The sequence below is a fragment of the Merops nubicus genome, unplaced genomic scaffold (genome assembly GCF_000691845.1).
Source record: "Merops nubicus isolate BGI_N331 unplaced genomic scaffold, ASM69184v1 scaffold4663, whole genome shotgun sequence".
Classification (NCBI taxonomy): domain Eukaryota; kingdom Metazoa; phylum Chordata; class Aves; order Coraciiformes; family Meropidae; genus Merops; species Merops nubicus.
In genome coordinates, this window is record NW_008596814.1 from 23,103 (window position 1) to 46,964 (window position 23,862).

The window sequence follows — 23,862 nt, forward strand, 5'->3', positions numbered from 1 at the left end:
GTTGAGAGCAAGGGCAAGGTCACCGTGCTGCCACACAGGGAAGCAATCCTGGGTGAGTTTCACCCTGCCTGCAAGAGTCCAGCAACACTTTGCTCAGCTAGGAGCTATCTCCCTGCAGATGATCATTAAAGGGCAGCAGTATCTTGTGCCCTTCTTGCAGTACCCTTATTGAAAACTAGTATTTCTCAGCAGTGCTAGGGACCAGCAACACAGCCAGTGAAAGGGAGCCACAGTACCGTTCTGCCTGTGTTCCTCTGCAACCACAAGTCTGTTATGGTTGCTCAATGGGATTGACGACGAAATCTGTGAAAGGTGCTGGGTATTTCCTGAGGGTGGGACCAGTGTTGTCCCTAACATTCCCCTGGCCAGAGTCCTGCAGGTCCACAAGCCTGAGCACAGCTCACTCCAAAGGGCTCCTGCCTCCCAACACATAGAAGTACAGCTCTGTCCAGGGCCCAGTCCCATACTAAGCCTCCAGTAGAGCAGGACTCTGGTGGGATCTCAGTCCTTCCCCTGATTGGAGACTCAACATATTCTTTTCACTGAAATTCTTCATGTCTGTGTATGCACACATTTATAATGCTATGGAGGCTTAGGAGAACAGCTTTGTACAAAAACAATAGAGATCATCCACTATGAAGCTTATTACCTTATGAAGGACTATGTGTCTTTCCCCCATGAACCGCTTTTCCTGCTCTGGAGTTGCCACATGCCCCTCCTTTTGGGATAGCAAATAAATTCCCAGTGAGGGCTCCTGTATGGACTCACAGGAACACCATGATACATAAAGGCTACCAAAAAGCAGTCTGTGTAAATCCTGTTGCAAGGTGTGAAAAGACTGTACGAGGTTCGTAGTCCCCTCAGCTCCACAACAGAGGTAAACCTCTGTTATGCTTCCCCTTCATAAGACAAAAGAGAGTCAGACTTCATAGAAGCTTAGAAAGTTTTGTTTGGATGGATGCCGCCATCCCAAATTTAAGATCTGTTCCTATGTTCAAGTCGACACAGCTAGTATGAAAATTTCCCAGCCCTATCTTATAATGTAGAGAGAGGAAAGAAGCTATGAATTAATGGGCACAATCCCATCAGAAACCCCCAAACACTGTGAATAAAGGATAGGCAGACAAGAAAAAGAGGTAAGACTTTTGAGAGAGTATTTATTACTCCAGTTTGCCTTTTCACACTAGTCCTCTAAAGCAGACTATGCAGAAAGAGTTACTCCTTCTTCAGTCATGTGATACTTCTGATGTTTGGACATGGAGATAGATTTTTTTGGCCTTTGGAGCACTTTGCCTGCAAGAATAGCAAGACATGAGCAGCAAGCCAGGAATGAATGTGTTCAGCGAGCACCTCACTTCAAATTCCTCACTTGTTCTGCCACTCCCCCAAGGGAAAATGAGCATCTAATCCTCAGATCCTCTAGGTTTGCTCTGGTTCTTCAGTTCTCACTGCACAAGTAGCTGCTACCAGGGCTGCGCTTATTCTGTTCCACAGTTAAGGGTTTTTTTAAGCACAAATGACATTTATAATAGTGTTGCAGCAGGTTTGAGAGACTAGTGCAGTTATTCACAGGCCAGTAAAAGCCTATGCTGCTTATTTTCAGATGCTTAGGTAGAGAAGTGACAAAAAGAGAGTCCAAGATCTCTAGAGCTAGAGTCTGTAAATTAACTAGCGACTTCTTAGATGCATAGGAGACATCTAAGTAACTCCTGTGCATCCCTGAGGGGCTTTGGGTAGGGATTTTGCACAACTTCACGTGACAACTGCTAAGAGTTCATCATCCTGACTCACCTGTGAAAGTTTTCAACATCTTCAACAGTCTCAGGCAAAATTCTTCCTTTAGTTTCAGGTAGAAGCAACACCAATCCACCCGCAAGCAAACCAAGAGCAGCTTCAAATTGAACAGATGCACAAAGATTCTTTTAAAATTTCTTTCATCCACTTGTTACAAGTTTAGTGTCTATATTTTAAATCTGCTAAGCACCCTCCTAGATGTCCAGTCTGTTAAAAACTGTATACTGCCACTCAAGGCTTTTTTTTATAAATAACGTGTGCCAATGTGAAGATTCAGAAAAGCTTTGCGGATTCTGACCCGAGAGTTCAGGTCACTAGTCTGGAAACACTCATCTTGCATTTATCTACCAATATCTTTCCAAATAGCTGGAGAATAGCCAGCTAACAGACCATCAGAAAAGCGGAAGTGAAACAGCCAGGCTTGTACTCCATTTAATAGGCAATTATGTGAAATTCTAGGTTTGGGCTCTTAGACTGATAATAGACCTCACAGAAAAGAAATAATTCGTCAGACTTGATTCCATCAAATACTAATCCCATCACAATGTTTCTCAGCTCTTTGTCATCTGTTGAATCTGTATTTACCTGTAACTTCCTTTAAAACACAAAGAAGGATAATAAGGGTAAAGGAGACACACAGGCATGAACAGGCGCCAGGTTGCCATAAACTGAAGGCTGTGGCTTGTACAGGCAGGAAAGGGCTTCTGCTGAACTTGGAGCAACTGCCTCAGTGGCTTTTCCCTCCCTTTGAAACCTGGGCACCACTGCTGCACCCCAGAACAGCCAAGAGGTCAGGTGGCACTTACTGAAGACTATCAGCGGCAGATCATGCCAGATTTCCACCAGTCTGTAGACAATGAATGGGACGATAACTCCACCAATATCACACAAGGAGGAGCAGACCATCACCCCAAGGTTCCTGGTTTAATGGCAAAGGGATCATGTTAGCATCAGAGTACTGGAGATGGAAGGGGACAGATTACACCTCTGACCCTTGCACAGGAAAAGTCCAAGCGCTGCGTGGGACTTCAGATCCCTCAGCCACCCCAACTGTCTCCACTTTTCCCCTTTATTTCAGTTACATGAATTATCACCTGCCTTAAAGTACATTTGTTTTCTTTATTAAGTTATCTTTTTAAAACACGGTAATTGTGGTTCACCTACTTTGTGTTCAGCAGTACTTGTGCAGCTCTGAAGCATTTGAAGGTAACTTCAGTTTGCATTAAGCGTAACACACACATTGGCTTGTTTCAAGGCCAAATGCCAACGGGGAGGAGGGTGGACCTACCTGATGTATGTTGGATACAGTTCAGTGTTAACAAAGCAAACCATTTCAAAAGCCATTGTGATTCCCATCCTCCCAATGCAAGCGGCAATCACTTTTAGCCAGTGTATGTCTGCAGAGAAAATGCGTTCAGCACATTTAACTGTATCCCAGGGATTTAGCAGGTGTCAATTAATACACCAGTGTTATTTAAGGGGACCTCTGGTCTGATGTCACTTGATGTTTTTAAGGGGCCTTGTTTCACCTGTGTGAATGAGGGAACGGGAACAGTCAGGACCGCGTGAGCTGTGGCACAGGGATCCTCTCAATGTGGCACGGGGGACAGAGGTGCTTTGAGATTTATTAGTAGCAAACCTACAAATTAACCTCATTTCACTTCTGCAGTACAAGGAGAACCCTAAAAGTCAGGGGGGCAGCACCTGACAGCAGGTGTGGGTTTGTGGACCTTTGGGACTGGACCTCAGTGAAGGGGAGGGAGAGGCGGGTGCTGTTCCTAAGGAGGAATGCCAGGGTGGGAAGCCACCACGGAGCCTCACCCAGGTGACTCACCCTCTGGGATCAGGGCTGTCACAAGGCAGGCGGCCCCAGCCACCAGGTTTGCCGCAGCCCAGGGGTAGCGCCGCCCAACGCGGTCAATGGTGACGATGATGATGAAGGCGGCTGGGAACTCGACGAGGGCAGAATAGAGGAAATCCAGATGCACGTTCCCAGCAACTAGTCCCATGTGCATGATGAGCCCCTGGTAGAGGACGGAGCTTGTGAACCTGGGCAGAGAAGAGCATCCTGACTTTCTTAGTCAGAGAAGAGAGGTCTGTGTGCTGCTGGAGCCTTCAAACCCAGAGCTTCAAAACCGGCTCTCCAACAGTATCTTCTTACCAGTTGTACATCAAAATGAATGTGTTTTTTCTCATTTGTGGTGTCCTGACAAGGTCAATGAATGAAGGACTCTGCTTTCCACCATCTTCCTCTTCAAATTTAATATCCTGCAGGAGAGACAGTACAAAGTACAGTAAGTTTCTGCCGGAAGGAATTGATGGAAGGTATTATGGTGATACATACTCACAGGCACAAGCAAACCCTGAGCTCACCTCAAAATGTGAAGGCATCTTTTTCTGATTTTTTTTAGCCATATCACTGACAATTTTCATAGCTTTGTCATTTTTTCCTTGAGATATCAGCCACCTGGGAGACTCTGGGAGGCACCTGCAATGTGAGTGGATGCTATTATATACCCCAACATAAAGCCCATATAGCAATCCTATGGATGGAGACTGGAGAGAGTACTTTGGTTGAACAGAGGCAGGTGGGGTTTTGGGTTGGTTGGTTGTTTTTTTGGTGTTCCTCCTTGCTCCATGGGGAAAAGTAGTATATCCCATTGCTGAAATGGGAAGTGGAGCAGCTGTGGCAGTAGCTTTAGTCAGAGATGAGTTTATTAAAGATAAACTCATCTCTGACTAAATTTAAAGATAAATTATGGAAGGACTTTGAGCAAGAATAGTGCTATCATTTTATTCAGCCTGTTCACCACAAACTGGCTTCTCTTTGGGAGCCATTTTCAGTTGTGCCATCACAGTTTAAGTAGTAGTAAAAAGGCTACAACTGGCTTACTAATTCACATATATGGTAAAAAATGATGATGAATCTTTCTACTTGATTCTTTCTACTAGTTTCTAATTTGAAAGTACAAATTACTTCCTACTTCTTGGCCCATCCAGACAATTTCTCAAACCCAAAGCACTTGAAAAATATCGATCAAAAAGAGAGGAAAGAATCCACAATAAAGGTGAACCCACATGCCGCCTTTTGGCTGGACCACAAAAAGTTGCAAATTATTTTCTTTGAAAGAACATGTAAATAATCTCTTAACATTATGTTAGCATTCAACAGTCTCTCAATAACTGTGTTTTTTCAGTGTACAATCCACATAACTATGTCAAGGCATTTCTTTTCCTTTATGAAATGCTTCATGAAGATGAATATACAGCATTAAACCACTCTCTCAGTATTTTTTTAAGGGGATTTTCTTCTAAGCAGAAGTCAGCTGCCTATTTCCCCTCTCTTTTCTGCTGTGTACCTCCTCTTTGCACTGAGAGGAGCGCACAACTGAAAAGCAGTGCCAAATCTCCCTCAGCATCCATCCTCAGAAAGCAGGCGAAGCTGGTTTCTGGGTCGTGGGCAGAGGTACAACGAAAGAGTCCATTTACCAGTAGTAGAGCAGGAAGAAGCAGCTCGGCAGGGTGACAGTGAGCTGCAGCCATCGCCAGTGAGGGATGGCATAAGCAATGGCATCAAAGACCAGGAGCCCAACGGAGAAGGCCGTCTGGTAGAGGATGCCCACTGTCCTCCGGTACTTTGGACCAACAACTTCGGTCACTGCAAACACACACAGAGACAGGTGAATGACAGCTCAGCCACGACTGCTCTGTGCAGCAGTAACTGACTCCATGGGGACGCTGGAAGATCAGTGTTGTGTTAGCACCCCGAAGAAGCAGTTGTGGTAACCCTGGGCTTCCTGGCATAAAGCCTCTGTACAAAAATCCCCTGGAGCTCACAGAAGAAGATTTGCTTTTCTGTCATCCAAGCTCTCAGCAGAGTAAAATACGCCTCTCCCGCTCTTACAGTGGCCTAAGGCATGCAGTACTGTCCCCTGTGGTGCAAATCTGAGTAAATCAAACAGTCCTTAAAGTGCACAGGTGGATTTTGTTGTAAAATGTAACACCTACCTACATAATCTCTCCAACCCAATAACAGACTATTATATTTTGTTTTCTAATTGCAGCCTTTCCTCCTGCATCTCATTCCAAGTATATGAGAAATGCCTGGACCACAGGATGACATACAGCTTCCTGGCCAGGATGGCTTCACAACTCATCTGCACTTTGCAACTGCATAACACAGTATAGACCCACAGGTTAAGTCTTGTTGACACAGAGGTAAAAATAACTATTCCAACAGACAGGCACATGCACACGGACAATTTTGCATCTGGTTTTGTGATTTCAAAAAAGCAAACCAATTAGAAAAAGAACAGAAAGGAGTTATTTAGCAACTGAAGGAATTGCTGTGTTTGGAGCCATAGTTTAGCTAATACTGCTTGGCAAGATGATGCACAGAGACAAAGACGTCTCCTCTGGGTCAGCAGAACTGAGCCGAAAGCAGCTGAAGGGTAGACAAGTGTCCCAGGAGAGCACAACAAGATGTTTGCTCCGTCTGTCCTTACATCCTTCCCCTGGCATTCAGTATTGGCCACCCTTAGGTTAAGATACAAGTTTAAAGGGGCTTTGGGGATTCTTGGTGACTCCTCTCTCACGAGACAGTTTCAAGGAGAAATCAGAAGTGATAAGGTGCAATTGAGGGAAAATACCAAGATAGGGCAAGTCATTGTTCTGAAAGGGATTTTATGCTCTAAAATAGCATAAAGTCCCCTAGAAGAGTTAACGAAGATTTCATTTGTGCGAGGAAAGTATTTAAAAGGCTAAGCAAGTGTCTACAATATGCACTACAAAGAACAATCATCTCTGGGCAGAAGGTGGTCTAGGCTGGGGGCTAGATCTTTTATTTATACCAGACCTCTTGATAACAGCATTAGCAAGATATCTCCACCAAAATACCTAACATTTTAGAGCACTGACATTTATATTTTTATCGAAGTCACAGTGAACTAGATCACTCAGAGCTAATCATCCTAATCCAGATAAGGTTCTATTGGGCAGCATTTAAGATACTTAACTTGATGCTTTGGTGATTGCTTTGTATAGGTTTTTTTTTTGAGAAGAGCTTGAACTCCACAACAAAGTAGTCCCAGGCAGCTCTACCATGCATCAAAAAGCTGAGCTGGCCACAGCCGTGCTTTGCTGCCAAGACAGGATCAGTGCAGGGCACTGGGGCAAGCACCAGCACAGCCTGGCTCCTCACGTCACTCTGCAATCCCCCAGGTTGGCCTCCACTCAGACAAGTGCCAGATACCCAAATAGCTTGTCTTTTTCTCACTGAGTACATGCTGGTTTTTGGTTATTTTTAGGCTGTGAAGCCTCTTTTTGCCCTTCAATACTCTTGGTACTGAAGGCGTGGTAAAAACGCCTCCAACTTTCCCCATCCTCAGCCTGCTTCTTTGATGGCCTCCTCTGTCATCACTCAGTCTGTGCCTGGGCTAGAGCAGCTGCAGTCTGCCTTGGGGCCATTGCATTCCATAGCCAGTGCCCAGAGGGAGGCAGGAGAGCCTGTGGGCCCAGATCTGCAAAGGGGAGCTGCACTGTAGGGAAAAGCCTGTCTTAAGAGCCCTAATATACCACTACTTGCTTGTGCTTTGAAGGCTATGGTTGCTTCTCCCTAATAACAGTGCTTGAAAGAATCTTGAGAAGTCCAAGATGGAGAAAACTCCTTGATATCAGCTTGCATATATAATTCAAAAGCCATGGGAGGTTTTTTTTCAAGTAGCTTTCTGTTCAGTGTTCTTTTATCTTCATCTGCTGCAGCCAGGCTTGCTTCTGGTAAAAGGTCTGAACTCACCCAGGATGTAGCCTGCAGTCCAGCAGCCCTTGCTGACCAGCCCTTGCAAGAAGCGGAGGACAACTATCCACAGGTAGGTGGGCACAAAGACCAGAAGGGTTCCACACACAACGTTTGCAAGAATTGTAATTAAGAGGCAAAATTTACGGCCAAACCTGGATCAGAAGATAATACAAGTAAAACAAAACACTAGTCATGAACACATTGGCATTTTAAAGAAGGAAGAGCTTTGTACATCTTTGGGAAAAAAATTCAACTTTGCTCACAATGGGTAAATGGATAACAACTTCTATTCTTAGCTCATTACTCATTTATCTGCTTTCCAGTTCTCTGAAAAATTACTGTGCTAATTACTCTGCAATTCCACAAAGGTTTTCAGGCTTCTTGGAGACAGAAAGATTTTTCCAAGAGAAAGTGCAGCAATAGTCCTGTATTTACATATATTTGGACTGTGACTGTTATCTCTGAATTGCTGAATAGGCATCTTAATTTGTTTTTTATAACAGGGTGAAAAATAAGTATGGGTTAATAGTATGATTCTGATATGTCTGCAGGCATCAGGACAACACTTTTTTATACCTCAGTCTTAATCCTCAAAAGTCTTGTGTGTATGGATCTTGCTGTGAGTGGGCTGCATTTCACAGCTGAGCACCTCAGAGCCTGCTCTACTAACAGTCTCTAGGCAGGAGGGGAACGGCTTTCAAATATCAGCAGTGGTGTCCTTTTCATTTTGGCCACCTGAGCAAGGGTGGCTGGCTCTGCTGGCTCTGAACAAGGGTGCTAAGAATGCCAGAACACAGGTATTTCCAAACAGGCACCCTCACTGTGGCAACCTCTGCAACTACTATTTCAAAGTTTCTCAAGAAGAACCAAGATGTTTCTAAGCTCCAAAACAGCATTTCACGACTCTGGTTAACAGGTCCATATTCTGGTGTGGCACAGTAGGGAGGTTTAGGCATACCATCCTAAAATAGTCCTTGCAGGCTCTGTAGGACTCACAGAGCAGGAGAGATTTGTGCAAGCTGCCATATATGACTCAAGAGACAGACTAGTCCCTCCTAATACTGTAACTGAACATCCAAGTGATTGACCTCACTTTGAGAAGAGCTGAGATTATACCAGTTGCACAACCTTTCTCTCAGCCTTTACTTACCTAAGCTTAGCTGCTGAACAGATAAGAGAGGTCAGAGGGTTTTACTGTTGGCCCACACGTACCTGTCTGCTATGTAGCCAATGTTTATGGAGCCAATAAAAAACCCAGCGTTCACAGAAGACTGAAAGAGGTCCAGCTTCCAGGAGTCCTCACACACCATGTTAAACTAAAAGAGCAATCATAGTTAGAAGAAAAAGAATTATATGAGGAGCATGACTCACACCCACAAGTCTCCTTCACTTCAGTTAAAGATCTAAACTTGTTTCTGGGTCAATGCCTGTTTTATCAGCACCCAAAACCTCTACTGACTTAAGTGTTCAGCATTAAAAACAGGATCAAGCCCTTGAGGCGTTTCCTGGTATTTCCTATCCATGTCTCATTTCTTGTTACTGGAAAGAACATAACTGAGTTATGACCTGTTAAGATCAGGACTCTACTTTGTGTTAGGCCTTGTTGATCAAGTCAGCAGGGACCTTATGATCACCCTGGGCTTTTCAAACTTTTTTTTTTTTTTGTGGTTGATGGTGAACATTTTTAAGCAGTCCTTGTTGCCTCATGTCCTTGCGTGCCACAGTAATCCCTGCAGACCCCACAGGGCTAAGGATGATGAATTCACTAAAGGTATCCTAGAGGTTGAAGCTTGCCTTGTTCCATTTCCCATGGAGCATCAGGTCCCAAAAGGAGGACGGGAGCAAGTATCTGCATCTGCCCCTGAGGCCACATCATTTTCTGGCCTCTTGCTTGACTAAGCTCTCCTACAGCCTAACCTGCCAGGAGACCAGATAGTTTGCACCGAAGGCCAAGTTTTACATCATGCAGACATCCACATATATTTCCCATCTGGCCTTACTTCTCATATCTTACTTAAGTAGATACGTACACAAAAGTTACTGGAGAATAAGTTAATTTAAAAAGCTGTCCTAATGTGACTGAGAATCCCTGCCTGTCCTGCTGGTGGCTAGGTTTATTTAAAGCTATGTATCTTTCATCAACATAAAACCAGATACTCCTCCTGATGCTCTGTGAAGAATATCCATGGGGATATTCTTCCACATGTCAATTTTTACTTCAAGGAAAGTAACGTGCTTTACTCTGCACTATCCTTTACCTCGTTTGGCTGCCAGAGCAAGGGACAACAAAACAGAGGCCAAGAGCCTTCCCAGAAACCGTCACATCCAGAAGAAAAAACACTCTGCTACAACGCATATGGATGCACAGGATGTTTCTGGTTACCCCGCAAATGAAGCAGCCTGTGGGCCTAGCCTTGCACCACCTTCAAAAGAAAAGGGAAGGTGACTGATTGAGAACACAACTGCAGGAATCCACTGACTGCAAATTTTCAGCCTCCCACAATCTCAAGAGCTCCTTCATTTCCTCATTTTAGTATCACACAGTCCATACTTTGTGGGAAGAAGTATACTTAGAGTATACCATTTAAAAATCTAGCTCTAACCCCTTACAAAACTGTAAATGCTGAAGTTGCTGGAACACAGAATTTACCTGCTCTTGTGTTGGTGTTAGATGTGCGTGGGAAAACCCCCAACTCCCACCATCTCAAAAAATTTAGTGGAACTTTCTATGACGCAATCAAGTTTGTCATCCCAGATACTGATTTGTTTTTACAGTTTAAGCACCTAAAGTGCTAAAGTACTCAAAGTAATTTAAATATCCGTTTATTCACACATCTTCTGAGAACACAAAACAGCCATTGGATTTTCTGCTGTTTATTCCTGACTTAAGCCTTTTAACTGTGAGAAGTAATTACCTTTTCCCGCACATGTAGTCATTCAATCATATTTGAAACAAACTAAAAAAACTTTATTAAAAAAAAAGGAAAGACATCAAGACTTTCAAAGCTGGGCAGATCCCAGGCAGACAGGTAGGTCTGAGCAGTGCACCCGCTGGGGGATCGGCTGGTTTTGTTTGCGGTGCTGCGAGCCGCGGCTCTGCAAACACACCTCCACCAATGGGACCCCTCGTGTGCTGGGAGCTTCACACAGAACTGGACTTTATCGACCTGGGAGCTTGCTGAAATATGCTTTGCTCCCCAGCTAGAGAGACAAGCCTCCTGAACAGCCAAGGCAAAGCCTCACAGCAAGGACAGAGGGAAGACGACACGCAAAGCACCCGGTGCATGTTTACCAGGAGAGGGGATCACTCCTCCAGGTAAGCAGATGTCTTGTTAAGGTGGCAAAGGCTACACTAACCCGTTTCCACATCCCCCAGCTTCTCTGTAACGGGGGGGTAAGGGAAAAGGGGCGTTCATTTTTACCTCAGTGACAAGAGAGGTCCCCGGGGAGTCGTAGACCCAGCCATCCTGGCAGGGCCCGAGGGGGACAGCGCTCTGGTTGCCCACGAGGCTCCCCAGGGGGTCGGTGCAGCTGATGCCTGTTGTGTTCCAGTCCACCTCGTACCTCCTGCAGCGGCTGCTGAAACTGGCCCCGTGGCCGCCCCACTCGGGAACCGTGTGCTTGAGCTGCTCCTCCAGGCTCCAGCCACAGCGCTGGCTCAGCTCAGCCACCCCAGGGCTGAAGCAGTGATGCTCGGGGATCAGCCCCAGGAAGACGACGCCCACGTACACCGGGGTGAAGGCAGCAGAAAGCAAGCACAGGACAAAGAAGGTTTGCTTCTGGAACCTGTCAAATTCTCCAACGTTCTCCAAAATGTCATCTAGAGTTGGCATTTTGGCATCAAAACCACCCCAAAAACTTCATCTAGTTCTTCTCTGAAGCACTGGTATATTTAGTTGGCAGCAAAACTATTTAAGTAACAAAGACATTTGACCAAAAGTCAAGACTAACTCCATAAATTATTAAACTACATGTTGCAAGCTTCACCAGACTTCAGGTCTTATTTGAAATCAGACTTTAATTCACCCAGGGAGAATTTGTATTTAACCCCTAGACAGAGCATGTGTGTTCATTTTCTCCAGAAAATCCACCAACAGCCACAGATCTTTGTAATATTTTTAATTAGCCAAACCAGCTCCTCAAAGAAGAGGCATTTTAAGGAGCAAGTGTAGATGGAAAATTCCTCCAACGTGCAAGCAGATGAAAAGTTGAGCGTAGCAGTTGCTGGGTACGTGTGAACAAGGTTTGTCAGACAGACTCATGGGTTCTATAAAGAACAGGTAAGTACAATGTGAAACAGAGTGTCTCTTCATTGAGCCATGTAATGGTAAAGGAGCAGCTTTCCCACAAACCCCAGTACCGTGTGTGTCTCATCCCTGCAGCCCCCCCCACTTTCCACACACCTCCATTTCCAAGGAACACATCTCCCACTTGCATCAGTGAACACTATTTTTCACCTGACCATATTTATGCAGCAGTACAGAAGATAAAAACATTAAATTATGGAATATTGCACTGGGAACAGCTTTAGGAAGCCATAATATGAAATACTTATGGCAAAACCAGCTATTTATTACTGCAGAAGACCTGCAAGAATTTAGGTAGAATTCACAGTAGGGTAACCCTCAAAAAATCCAGTTATATCAGACTCCAATAATATTTCATGCTGCCCATGGACAAGCAACTTGCTACTCCAACACCTTTTGCTCACAACAGCTGCTTACATAAAAAGAAGAACAAAAGGTAACATTTTAAGTATAGAAAAAAAGTGAAAAATAATCTGAAAACTGACTTGCATAGTTTATACAACCAGGCAAAAAAAAATTAAAGACCTCCTTTCAACACACAGCAAAAAATAAACCAGCTTAGGCGGCCATTCTGGTGCAGGGACAGAAACAGAACCAGTTCTTCACCTGGTCTTGCTACCCACCAGCCATCCAAGCAACAGTGGCCTAGACAGTTATGAAAACTGCTTTGAGGACCAGTACTGTAGGATCACCCCCTGCATCACACAGATGTGCCCCCTCCAGGTTCCAGCTGTGTTACTGCAAGCCCAGCACAGCAGCACCCCATGCCAGACTTTCACCTCTGGGGCTGCAGGGCCTCCATGTGGATGGAGCTAGGGAGGGGGAAGAGGAGACACAAGAGCACAGCAGCTGCCCTGCTCCCAGCTAGGCCCCACTGCACCCCTCAGCACAGGATGTGTGAGCCGAGGCCAAGGAAACTGAAATCAGAGCCTGCCTGGGAACTGGTGAAGTTTAAAACCATTCGGCTGTATCTTAAAAGACACACCCAAGACACCTCACATTGCTTCTTCCCTAGTGGTTTTGTTTAACCAGTTGGCAATGGTGTGTGTAACTTCCACATGAACTAAAAAAATCTAGATCCAGGCTGGGCCTTTTTTTCCCCTGATTTTCCACCCTCTGCAGTCTAGCTGGGGTTGAGTGGCACTGTGCCATACATGTGGGTGTCAACTGAGAGTATTAAAATACACTGTGAAACCTCTTACTCACCCAAATCAGCCTAACATTAAACAAGCAAAATGCTGCTTTTGTTTTAAGTATGAAAAATGCTGTTTTAGCCAATTTATAGCCTCACTGGTAATAATACAAGAGGGAAGGAAATCCAAGTCTGATAAAAGAAAGAATATACCACTGGGCTTACCTGTATATCCTGATCTTCGTCATCAAACATGAATTCTTGTTTGGAGTGATGCAATTAAGATACCAGCAATCACAGCAAAAAAAGTTTATCACCAGGATGAAGAACAGCACTGCAAACTAGCATAAGAAAGATTCCAAACTTGTCATGTGGGATTTGGGACACCCACTTCATATCTTTTATTGAAATTGCCGAATACTTTATAGTACACTATTTTGATTCAAAATGGAGCTTTTATAAAAAGAAACCATTGTTGAAACTGAGTAAGCCAGCCAAAAGGAACAACGAAAAGTTTCCAAAAATTCTGACCAACGTACATACTTGTGTGATGCTTTGAAACCTTATAATCGCCCATAATTTAATTGAAGAAACACCTGGAGAAGAGCCAGACTGCTAGAGGAAATCTGACTTGCATTCATTGCCAGCAACACTTCAAATCAATGACCACGGCCAAGATCACAGCATAACAGCCAGAACTTACACTATGAGAAAATACTTTTTTCCTCTTGTAATTAATACCAGAGAGAGTTATTGTGCTACCTCAGCTCGCTCCTCTAGCTGCTGGGCTTCTCAGCAGTGACAAACTGGGCAGCACAGACTGTGTTATAGGAAGTCTGCCTCCGTGTCCCTGAAAACTCCATTTCCCCATGCAGCCAGCCTAGTCCAGCCATAGGAAAAAAAAAAATAAACCTTTGGGTGCTTGTCAGCTGCTTAGGCAAATACTGATGAAGTCAGTCTCATGACCAGTACCAAAAAAAAAAAAAATCATGCAAAGAACAGCAACCATTTCAGCCTAAAGCTATACAGAGTTGTACCTTTCAGTCAATACCTCTGAACCAATGATCTGTTTAAATTAGAATGGATATTCAAATTTACAGGATAAATTAGACCAGTTCCAAAATTTACATCAAATCATCCCAACACACAAAAGCTGTATTTTTTCCTCATCTTACAATGGGTAAACCCATAGAATAATACCCTGCCGGCAGGAAGAACACGTTGCTATTAAGCAAACCTGAGTAGTGAGGATCAATAAATACAAGGAGTTAAAAGCTAGTAGTCAGATAACTTGAGTCTCAGGAGCCAGGGGCTTCATTGAGCTGTAATCCTTCCCATTTTAAAGGTTTCTCTTTTTTAAGCAGGCATTTAACATCCATGCTGAGGCTTAAAAAGTGTCCTGGCTAGAGAGAGTCAACTGGGTGTTAGAAATCCAGTTACTACTGAACAGATCATTGTAAACAACCAAGAAATCTCTCTCTTCTTCCCTTTTCAATGGTTTCTTGTTAAAGGCAAAATTCAGAAAAATCTTTCGGGCCGAAGTCCTCATATTTGGTTGGAAATGTAGTCCCATTATACATAATCTCTCTATATATATTTGATTAGGCACAAGAGGGGTTATTAAACATTCAACAAGTCCTCATCACTATCATCATGAAACGATACTGTATTTGTAGAGTTCTGTGCCTGTTGCTGGCCTGGCTTGGCTTTTGCTTTCCTCTCCTTTCCTCCATTCAGCAAATAAACTTTGTCATCACTTCCAAAACTGTGTGGCTTCTTTTGTGGGTGCTTGCCCTTGTCTACTCCTCTTCCTGTCTCTATCTTCACATCTGGAATGGTTAACACTTCATCCTCACTGTCCAGGTCATCCACATGGAGAGAGGTAAGGGCTTCAGATGTAACAGACTTGGTAGTAATGTGACCATTCTCCTGCCCTCCCTTTGCTGCTCTTTGATTTGGCGTTGCAATTTCCTCCATAAGCCACTCTGTTTCATTCTCATTAACTTCTTCTTCACTATTTATCTGCAATTAAAAAAAAAAGGCACAAGGAGACTGTATATCACTCCAGACTCTGTCACATGCTGATCTCCCCAGCTGTCAGATCGCACACCATACATGGCCTTGGGTTTAATTTAGTCATAAGATAGTAATATTATTATAGGATGCTGTTACTGTCACTGTTCACTATGTCTGAAACAGACTTTTTTCTTTTCTTGGACATTTTCCATTGTTTGGCTATTTATGGACTGCTCTTTATTTCCACAACCCTGTCTTCTTTCCCATTTCATAACGTAAATGTAGATATCTCAGCTATATGGCTTTTCTGAAGCCATACATTATGGTTTCCATGCACTGAAGGAACTAGGAATTAAGGGTGTTTGTTTATTTAGTAATAAAGGCTTCATATTAAGAAAATTTGACAAGAGATAAAACCTTGAATTTTGCCACTGTATTACCTTTGTGTATTTGTAGGAAACACTGGATGTTCTTCTGCAGCAGTTCGTTATCTTGTTTATTACAGTTTCCCTAAAGGGAAAGAATACTGCATTAGGGTGACTGTATCCCTCTTATTAGCTCTCACTTTCCTTCACTGGATTTTTACCATCAAAGTAAAGTATTTCACCAAGCAAGCTGCAAGCTGTCACATAATGACACTTGACCCTGAACCACTCTCAACAAAATTCAGTCCATGACGATGTACATCTTCCCTCTTACCACAGCTTCAGGGTGGCTGTTCTAAAACACCCCTGGCATTTATGTCTAAGGGGAAAAAATAAAAACAAAAAATAAATAATAAAAAAAATAAAAAACCACACACACCACCAAAACTTGTCTGGCAACCAGGTATCAGCTGGACTTGGACATGTTCCTTGCTGCTGTTGTGTGTTTCTAGCTTGACACCATAGAATGAGAGGGATATCAAATACTAACAATATTGTCACATTGTTTTATCCTCCTTAATTAGTAGTTGTCCACAATAAAAAACAGCCCAATTCAATTGTGTACTCCAGCCCTCTTTACCTCCAGCAAGTAATGAAGAGTTTGGCAAGAAAACCAACCTGCAGTTTCACAGCTGACACTGACAACTGAAAAAAAACCTAACTTAAATCTCCAAAGTCCATTACTTCTCTTCCACTGAGGAAACCAGCTCCTACCAAAGAAAATTCTAAAGCCTCCCAATCATTTCTTACCTCCTCTCTTTTTTGTAGAACAGCAAAATTATTAGGCATGCAGTGAGAACAACTAGGAGGACACTCAGCACAGCACCAACAGCCTGACTTCTCCTTGAAAGGCCTTTATGCACTTGGGCTTCCTGATCAGTCTGGTGCTTATTGCTTCCCGGATCACTGGTTGACCTAATAACGTAAGTTGAGAAGAAAATGATGAGTAAGATCTACTGACCAATTGTATCAAACTGGATTAGAAACTGCACATTCAAAGAAATTAGACATGCCACACTATTCTGTCAGTCCTAACAGCTATGAAGAATTGAATTCAGCGGATTTTGTTACAAGTAAAAATCACTAGGGCAAGGAAAAAATAAAGTCTGTGCTGAGCCTACATGGTGGTATACTTTCCAACAGTGCACAGACCTGACTACAGTCAAGACTGAAGTGCACGATGACACACTCTAGAGTTCACACAGCAGCAGCTGTTATTTTAGAACCAAACCTGTACTTGAGCAAGCTGCAAAAGCTACAGCAATTATTTACCTTCCAGTTGACTGTGGCACTACACAGACCTCAACAGCTAATTGCCCATTTAAACCAGAATAAAGTTTCCCTGTGTTTTGAAGCTAGCAGCCAGAAAGTGAACAGTCTCAGAAGCAGTCACTCCATTCTTCACAGTGAGGCTGCCTACAAGTCAAGAATGCTGCTAAGCACCTGGGTACACTCTATTTGAACACCATGAACTCATTAACCCTCTTTTTGAATCTGTAGAATAAGCTGATAAAAGTTGCCAGCCTAAAGAAGTAGGCAGACAGAGGGGAAGGCCAGTCTCCCCATCTCCCATGCAAACAAGCAGCTTTAGGTTCAGATCAGCTTGGCCAGCTTCTAGTGATCATGTGCCAAACATTACACAAAAACACCAAATTCCTCTACCCATGAGTCTACTGCTTTGTAGGCTTTCCATTTTTTTCCACAATCACTCTGATCAGAAAAAAATAAAAGAAAGCGTTTAGCTGGGAAGTGCTGACAAAAGTTGCTTTCAGAAAATGGTTAGCTACTCACATTAGTGGGCACACAGCAGATGTGTACCAGGTAAATAAATACTGGCAATCTGCTGTCTCATGAAGGAATTCAGGGATGCCTTCTCTTACTTGTGGACTGCAGTGGAAGAAAATGGTTGAAGACACAAACTTTGATTTATCTTTACCGCATCTGGAGTCTGATGAAAATATGACATCCAAGTCGTCATCTACAACAAGAAGAAAATCTTCCAGTTTACTGCTTCCTCGAGAATAATCTATTAACATTAGACCCTGGAAAGTTACTTATTTGTTGTGCAGTAGCAGCTTATGCTTTGCAGTAGCTGTGGGTAAGCTTACACTTTTACATAGCTGATTCCATTAGCTGCTGTGGAACAGCAGGCTAAGCTCTTCACAAGAGAAAGCAGCTAGATAAAGGAGATCATTGCTTATGCAGCACAAGCACAGAGGAAAACAAAAGACCAAGTCTTCTCCCTTGCACTGTTTCTACCAAAGGCTTTCAACAAGCATCAAGCCCAAACCCTATTAAGGCCCCATTTGCATCTGAGCTTACACAGTAAGAAAATAAATCTACATTCTACTAGAAAGATTCTGGACACTTTACAGAAATGGATTAGCACAGGTGTTGTGAAACAAGAGCCATTTTCTGATGAAGCAATTCACACAGAGTATCAAGCAATTCTGGCTAGTGGGCACGTACTTACCCTCAACATAATATTTAGCTTTTTTGGCAGAACCAACTCTCCGAAAACGACGTTCATTAGTTTTAACCTGGCAGATGTTTGCTCCAGAGCATTCAGGGAAGCTTGAGTTTCTTATACCAGAAAGCTGAATTTCATATATGTATTGATCGCCATTTGTCCGTATGTCCCCAGAAGCCGTGTACAACCTGAGCAAACAGAGTGCAGGTCCATCCTTAAGTCTAAACTCACAGATTTAGGCTATTCCCAAGACATCAGATTGCTAACAGTGGTAGCTGCTACCACTGGTTGATTCCAGAGCAAGATGGACTGACTGATTTAGCAACCAGAAAAATGCAGGACTGAGGCTTCCTCCCTGAACATTACAAATGACAATTCTATTTAGTATACTTTAAGAAAGCATAAAAAGCAAACCTTTCTAGCTATATTACCCTCAAGTGGTGGTATGAGCATGTAAATATGTCCAAAGAATTAAGATAAACTGAAGACAAAAGCACGACTCAGCAGCTCACACACAAGCTAGCCTACTGGCCATATGAACCATATTGTGTGCTCTGTAGCTATGAAATACCATCACTTAGCTGTCTTCTCCAGAAGGGTTCTACCCTAAGTGTTACCTAAATACTAGCGACAATTCTATCCTCTCACAGTGCTGGTAAGAGTGTGAACATTCTGAGATTCACAGCTATTTGTTCTAGCCACCTGCTCAAAGGCTGAGCTTCCTCAAACACAACTTGTCTCTCATCTCACATTACGCCAAGTTTTATTTTTGTCCTGACTTCCTCTCCTCCTTCATCCAGGCCTGCTTGATTTGTTTTTCTCTATGCTTGTAATGCTATCACCACACTTGCACAGCAGGTTTACTCACAACACTTCTGCCCAGTTACTCCAATTCCACACACTAATGCTTTGTGCCCTGCACTAAGTATGGGCAGATTTCCTTCTGTAACTCTAGCACAGATATTAAATATAGTAGTTCATAAGAGATTCTGAGCCAGAGTTATGTGCAACGTGTAGTACAATCAGTATCATTGCTCATCTTCTCCTGCCCCTTCTGAGTTCAGTCATTCTTGACCACTCCTCTAGAGCTGGCCTTCCTTATTTCTAAGGCTTTTGAAGCATGAGTTCCTACTTCTATACGAATCATCTGAGCAGGAAAAAAAAGGTGCTACATAAAAATCCAAGGTGTGTCTGGGAGGGTTATTAAAAAAAAAAAAAAAACAATCAAGTTCTCTGATGTCTACACAGTATGGAAGAGAGTGATAACCCACAATAAAGAGATCTGACATAAAAGTGAGTATGTGCAGGCTTTAGATTTAGCATGTCTAGATGTACTCAAGACTTAAGTCACTTGTACAAGGTGAATTCAGTGCCATTTACACTTGACAGCTAAGAACTGTTAAGGCAATGGAATATTCACACCAAGCTCTTTCCTTGTAGTTCAGTTCAACAGGACTAAGGTATCGTAGTTTTGAGGGTTTGGTGGGTTTTTTGTGTGTTTGGTTTGGGGATTATGTTCTTTGTTGGGTTTTTGTTTCTTCGTTGGTTTTTGTTTGTTTGTTTGTTTGTTTTTTTAAAAAACTTACTTGAAATAAACGTCCCCTAAAGAGAAGTTTTTCCCAGTTGCAGGATTAATAACTGTTCCATTCACCACCTTCACCTCCTGCTGCTTCACGGCACAAGCTGCTCGTGTGTCCCAAGTGATGTAGTAAGCGCAGTTTTCTTCATCAATTCTACCAAAGAACAGACACAACTGATAATTCCAGAAAACAGTAACAAGTACCTGGTTTCTTGAGAAAGGGAATACACCACTCTGTTAACCCACAAGTTGGAATGTCCTGTCGAGACTAAGCTGAAGCAGTCAAAGACCACACAAAAAAAGCTACCTGAAAAATTGCACTACACTCTTCAGCAGTTTCAAGACTTAAAAAGACCTTTCCAGACTCAAACTTCCTACTTCAAAAGTTCCAGACGTCACACGGTGTATCAGATGGTTTATTGAAATATTTTAGTTTACAAACATGTCAGGCTGCTCGTCAGGTTTAACATGCTGTACATTATTGGGGATAAATTGTATAAACTCATCAGATTTTCCTACCTAGTTCTTTGACTCATACAGAGCAACTTGCTCAGCTTCCCAACTCTATTTATAGAGTTAAACAAGACTGAGCAAAAAGCCATCAAACTTTCTTAGTATTATATACCTCACTTTCTTCAGCTTCTAGTTAAAAAATCTGCATTGAGGCAACAAACAATGTTTTATTAAGTCAACCAGTTATTATAGTAAGTGTTTTCCACTAAACAGATTTTGAGCAAAGTTAGGTGTGGCTGGACTACAACTGACATTGAAAACAACAGCATCCCAGCCATAGTCAGAGTCACTTTAGAATTAGAATGCTTGGATTTTTTTTCCTGGAAATCTTAAGATAAATACAGAATACAAGCATTTATGAAAGTAAACAGTGCAGAAGCTCTAGAAGATCCATACCTTACAGGTACAAATCAAGGATTGTTTTAGGGACTGCCCAACAGAATGGGTAGTCACTGCTCTAAGATTTACAGTTTACTAGAGGTGCAAAGGAGTAAACCAGGAAGATAAGTGATGTGTTAAATTTGTTACTCACCTCTGCAGCATGGGCATACCAACTGTTTTTGCACACTTCAGTTCTATAATTGTCGTTACTTTCTTATTGTTCCTACATTCCTGCCCACTGGAATAACTAATATACACTGTATCACCTAGAAGAGAAAAATGATGACACTCAAGGTTTTTGTAAGCAGCTGTCAGAAATTTCCTTTTCCTTGTTCTTCAGACTTCATTACTTTAGCTTAATTTACACTATTTCTTTTCTCCTACACAGACCATATATCAATTATTGCATGTCAGTAATTTGAGGCCTTCACACTAATAATCATTTAAAAAAAAAAAAAAATCACTCCTCAATCACCTCAATCACCTCTGTATTTACATTGTACCAAGCGTTCAGGTCACCAGTACAGCCACAATAAATCTTTACATTTAAGATGTCATTTTTTTTTTTAAATATAAGAGTAAATTAAGATACCCATTTATAAACAAACTCTGGCAACAAACACATGCAATACATACCATTGTTTTTGTAGCCAGATAGAAAATTTCCCTCAATTTCAAAAACTCAGAAGGATTTTAAAAAATATTCCTTAAACTGAAAACTTGAGTAAGGTTGAGATATTTTAAAATTCTTTTTCTTAAGAGTTAAGCCAATTAGTCATCTTTCCTATACTGCTTTAATTAAAGAAGCTAGTGGACATAGAACAAGTCCTTCCAAATGGAATGAACAAAAATAGTTCCCCCTCCCACTGGTTGGAAAGGGCCTCCAGAGGTCATCTGGTCAAAACCCCTTGCTCAGGCAGGGCCACCTGGAACCAGCTGCCCAGGACCATGTCCAGACAGGTTTTGAATATTTCCAAGGTAGGAGACTCCACAACCTCTCTGGGCAACCTGTATGAGTGCTCCATCACTCCCATTGTAAAAAAAAAAGTGTTTCTTGATGTTGAGATTGACAATTCACTTCTCATGGCTTTAATTATAACACTGCTTGCTTCAATGCTTCCTCAAGGCTGAAATACCACTTTTGACTCTGTGAGTAGTAGCATTGATTTGTTTTGGTTTTAAATGGAATATTCACTGGTAAAGATACTTCAAAATAAAGGATTCACCATAATTTAAGAACCACTATAGATAGCTTTTAAAATTTAACCATCTCTAGCTCTCTACAGGAACAAACTCTCTACCTGTCACATTCAACTTCTGTGTATGAACAAGTCCAAGAACTTGAACGTCTCCATTGTTGCTTTTCCTGCAAATACTGGCTCTTTCAGGGCAGCCCGTGGGTCCTTCATGTACCCTCTGACAGAGATTCACATAGTACCTACAGAGAACATGGTATGTAAAAACTTCTTTGAAATTAATTTAGACTAAACTGAAAAAGTGAGGTCTAAATGTTACAGCCCTCATGGCAAGCTAGCCAGGTTGAAAGAAATTAAATACTCTTGATTAGCTGACAGAATAAAGCATGTACTAAGGTTTAGCAGATTATTTTTAACTATCATTTTTAAGTAAATAACTGTACAAAAAAAAAAAATGCTCATTTACCATGTTAGTTCACTAGTTAATTTTCATCAAGGTCAAAACTAGATACTGCAACCAAGTCATTAAAAGTCCAAAAGGCTATAGGACTATCCTAAATTCAGTGTCTCTTCAGAGCTATACCAGTTAAGTTTTATTACAACAGATGACCTAGTACCAAGACAGTGAATGAAACAGTTTTGTTACCCCACAGCTTATCAAAAGATTAGAAAAGACCCTCGTCAGTTCTTTTCTATTTGCTAAACGGAGGAGGAGGCTGGATAAATTGATGACTTCCTGCCACTCATATTTGGGTGGCAATGGGGGAGAGGGGAGGGAAGCCCTACTGAAACTTTAGACAAAAAGTTACACACTGGAGCCAGAAGACTGCAACTAATTCATTAAGATTTTTTTCACCATTATTAAGAATCAAAAAAATTGCATTTAAATGACAAAATTACTTTAGGACAGCTTTATATAGCCTTTAAAAAGCTTCCAGTTCGACTTATTCATCCTTTAAAAATGGTTATCAATAGAGGGAAGAGGTAAGGATGAAGACAGTAATTATTTGTATTCTTCAGGTAAAATGGGTTCCTTTCTGGTTGTGTTTTTTTTCTTGGGTTGTTTCACCCCCTGCCCCCCCCTTCTATACACAGTGTTAACCATCAACAGTTTTAAGACATTTTTAGCCATTTAAACAGCCTCTGTACACAGGGACCAAACAGAAGTACTATGCCACACTACAACTTCCACTGTTTATTGGGAAGCTGCTCCCTGGGAGTTGCTCATTACTCACGAGTTCCCATTGTGGAAAAAGATCCATGACCCCGTCAGGGAAGAAAGCATCCTCAAGTCATAAGTTCTGTGGTTTTGGACAAACTTGCACTCCATTTTCTTAGGAGGACAAACAGCCTGTGTCTTCCATTCAAATGTCACGGTACAGCCAAGTGTCTCACTCAAAATGCGTGGTCTCCCAACACCAGCATTTTCATCACATGCAAAGATAATGGTAGATTCCCTTTTTGCAGTTGCTATAAGGGGAAGGTTGGAAAAAAAAGGGAAAAAAATATTTTGCAAGAAGTTTTCAGGCATGCCTGGATTTCAGTGCAGCAATTTCAGGGTATCAACAAAAATTTTAATCAGGTGTTGTTTCAAAGAGCAGAGGAAAAATGCTTTACCTAGCAATTTTATTCCCTAATTCTAAAAGCTTTTATGCTTTTTAGAAAGTAGTGTTCCTTCCAAAATGATTGATCTCCATTTAAAACAGAGTCATCATGTGTGACTGGAACACTCATGATCTAAAAGCATGAACTTTTTATTTCTGAAGTATTTTGCTCACTCACTTGAGTAGTTTGTCCCACAGATTCCTTGTCTTGCCCACTCTTATCCCTTTACTTCCACCGTATTGCACCAGAGGTCTTTTGCCCAACCTGGCAATGGCTAACTCCCTGTGATAGCTCAGATCCTTGCACATGAAGCAGGGGAAGTTCTTACCATTTCCACAAAATCCCCACTTTCCATCTCCCTGGTAGTTCTCAGTTGTAGCACACCATGGCCTATTCTTTTCTTCTGTAATACATCCCTCATAGGTCTTCCCTTTGTATTTGAAGGGGAACACACAAAGGTCTCCCTTTTCAGTCACTGAGAAGGAAAGGTACAGCATCTTAAAAACACACAGTACAATAGCAGGCATATCCATATTCAAGACCACATTCAAACCCTGTACTTCAGTACTAGAGAGAAGTCACATGCAGAGGCAAACAACAGAAATACTGAAACACTAAGTAAAACCAAATTCAAAAATTAGGATGCA

General features: G+C 42.2%; 2 protein-coding genes across 2 annotated transcripts in view; both read right to left on the bottom strand.

Moving 5' to 3' along the window:
* Positions 1 to 1,151: 1,151 nt before the first annotated feature.
* LOC103769303 (solute carrier family 22 member 2-like) lies at positions 1,152 to 11,424 on the bottom strand. Its single transcript, XM_008936488.1, has 11 exons — positions 11,014 to 11,424; positions 8,804 to 8,907; positions 7,589 to 7,743; positions 5,284 to 5,452; positions 4,168 to 4,282; positions 3,956 to 4,062; positions 3,629 to 3,843; positions 3,083 to 3,191; positions 2,601 to 2,713; positions 1,792 to 1,891; positions 1,152 to 1,293 (listed from the first exon to the last, which is right to left on the bottom strand). The coding sequence occupies exons 1-11, from the start codon at positions 11,422 to 11,424 to the stop codon at positions 1,227 to 1,229; spliced, it is 1,665 nt and encodes a 554-aa protein (XP_008934736.1). The 3' UTR covers positions 1,152 to 1,226.
* Positions 11,425 to 13,971: 2,547 nt separating this feature from the next.
* The window catches only part of IGF2R (insulin-like growth factor 2 receptor), a 52,246-nt gene continuing 42,355 nt past the window's right edge, over positions 13,972 to 23,862 (bottom strand). The window contains exons 39-48 of the mRNA XM_008936490.1: positions 23,544 to 23,690; positions 22,846 to 23,080; positions 21,716 to 21,852; positions 20,566 to 20,680; positions 19,528 to 19,674; positions 17,945 to 18,129; positions 17,263 to 17,449; positions 16,222 to 16,386; positions 15,487 to 15,556; positions 13,972 to 15,052 (exon numbers count right to left, since the gene is read on the bottom strand). Coding sequence (XP_008934738.1) covers positions 14,651 to 15,052; positions 15,487 to 15,556; positions 16,222 to 16,386; positions 17,263 to 17,449; positions 17,945 to 18,129; positions 19,528 to 19,674; positions 20,566 to 20,680; positions 21,716 to 21,852; positions 22,846 to 23,080; positions 23,544 to 23,690 — 1,790 coding nt within the window. The 3' untranslated portion in view covers positions 13,972 to 14,650. The remainder of the gene's footprint in view (positions 15,053 to 15,486; positions 15,557 to 16,221; positions 16,387 to 17,262; positions 17,450 to 17,944; positions 18,130 to 19,527; positions 19,675 to 20,565; positions 20,681 to 21,715; positions 21,853 to 22,845; positions 23,081 to 23,543; positions 23,691 to 23,862) is intronic.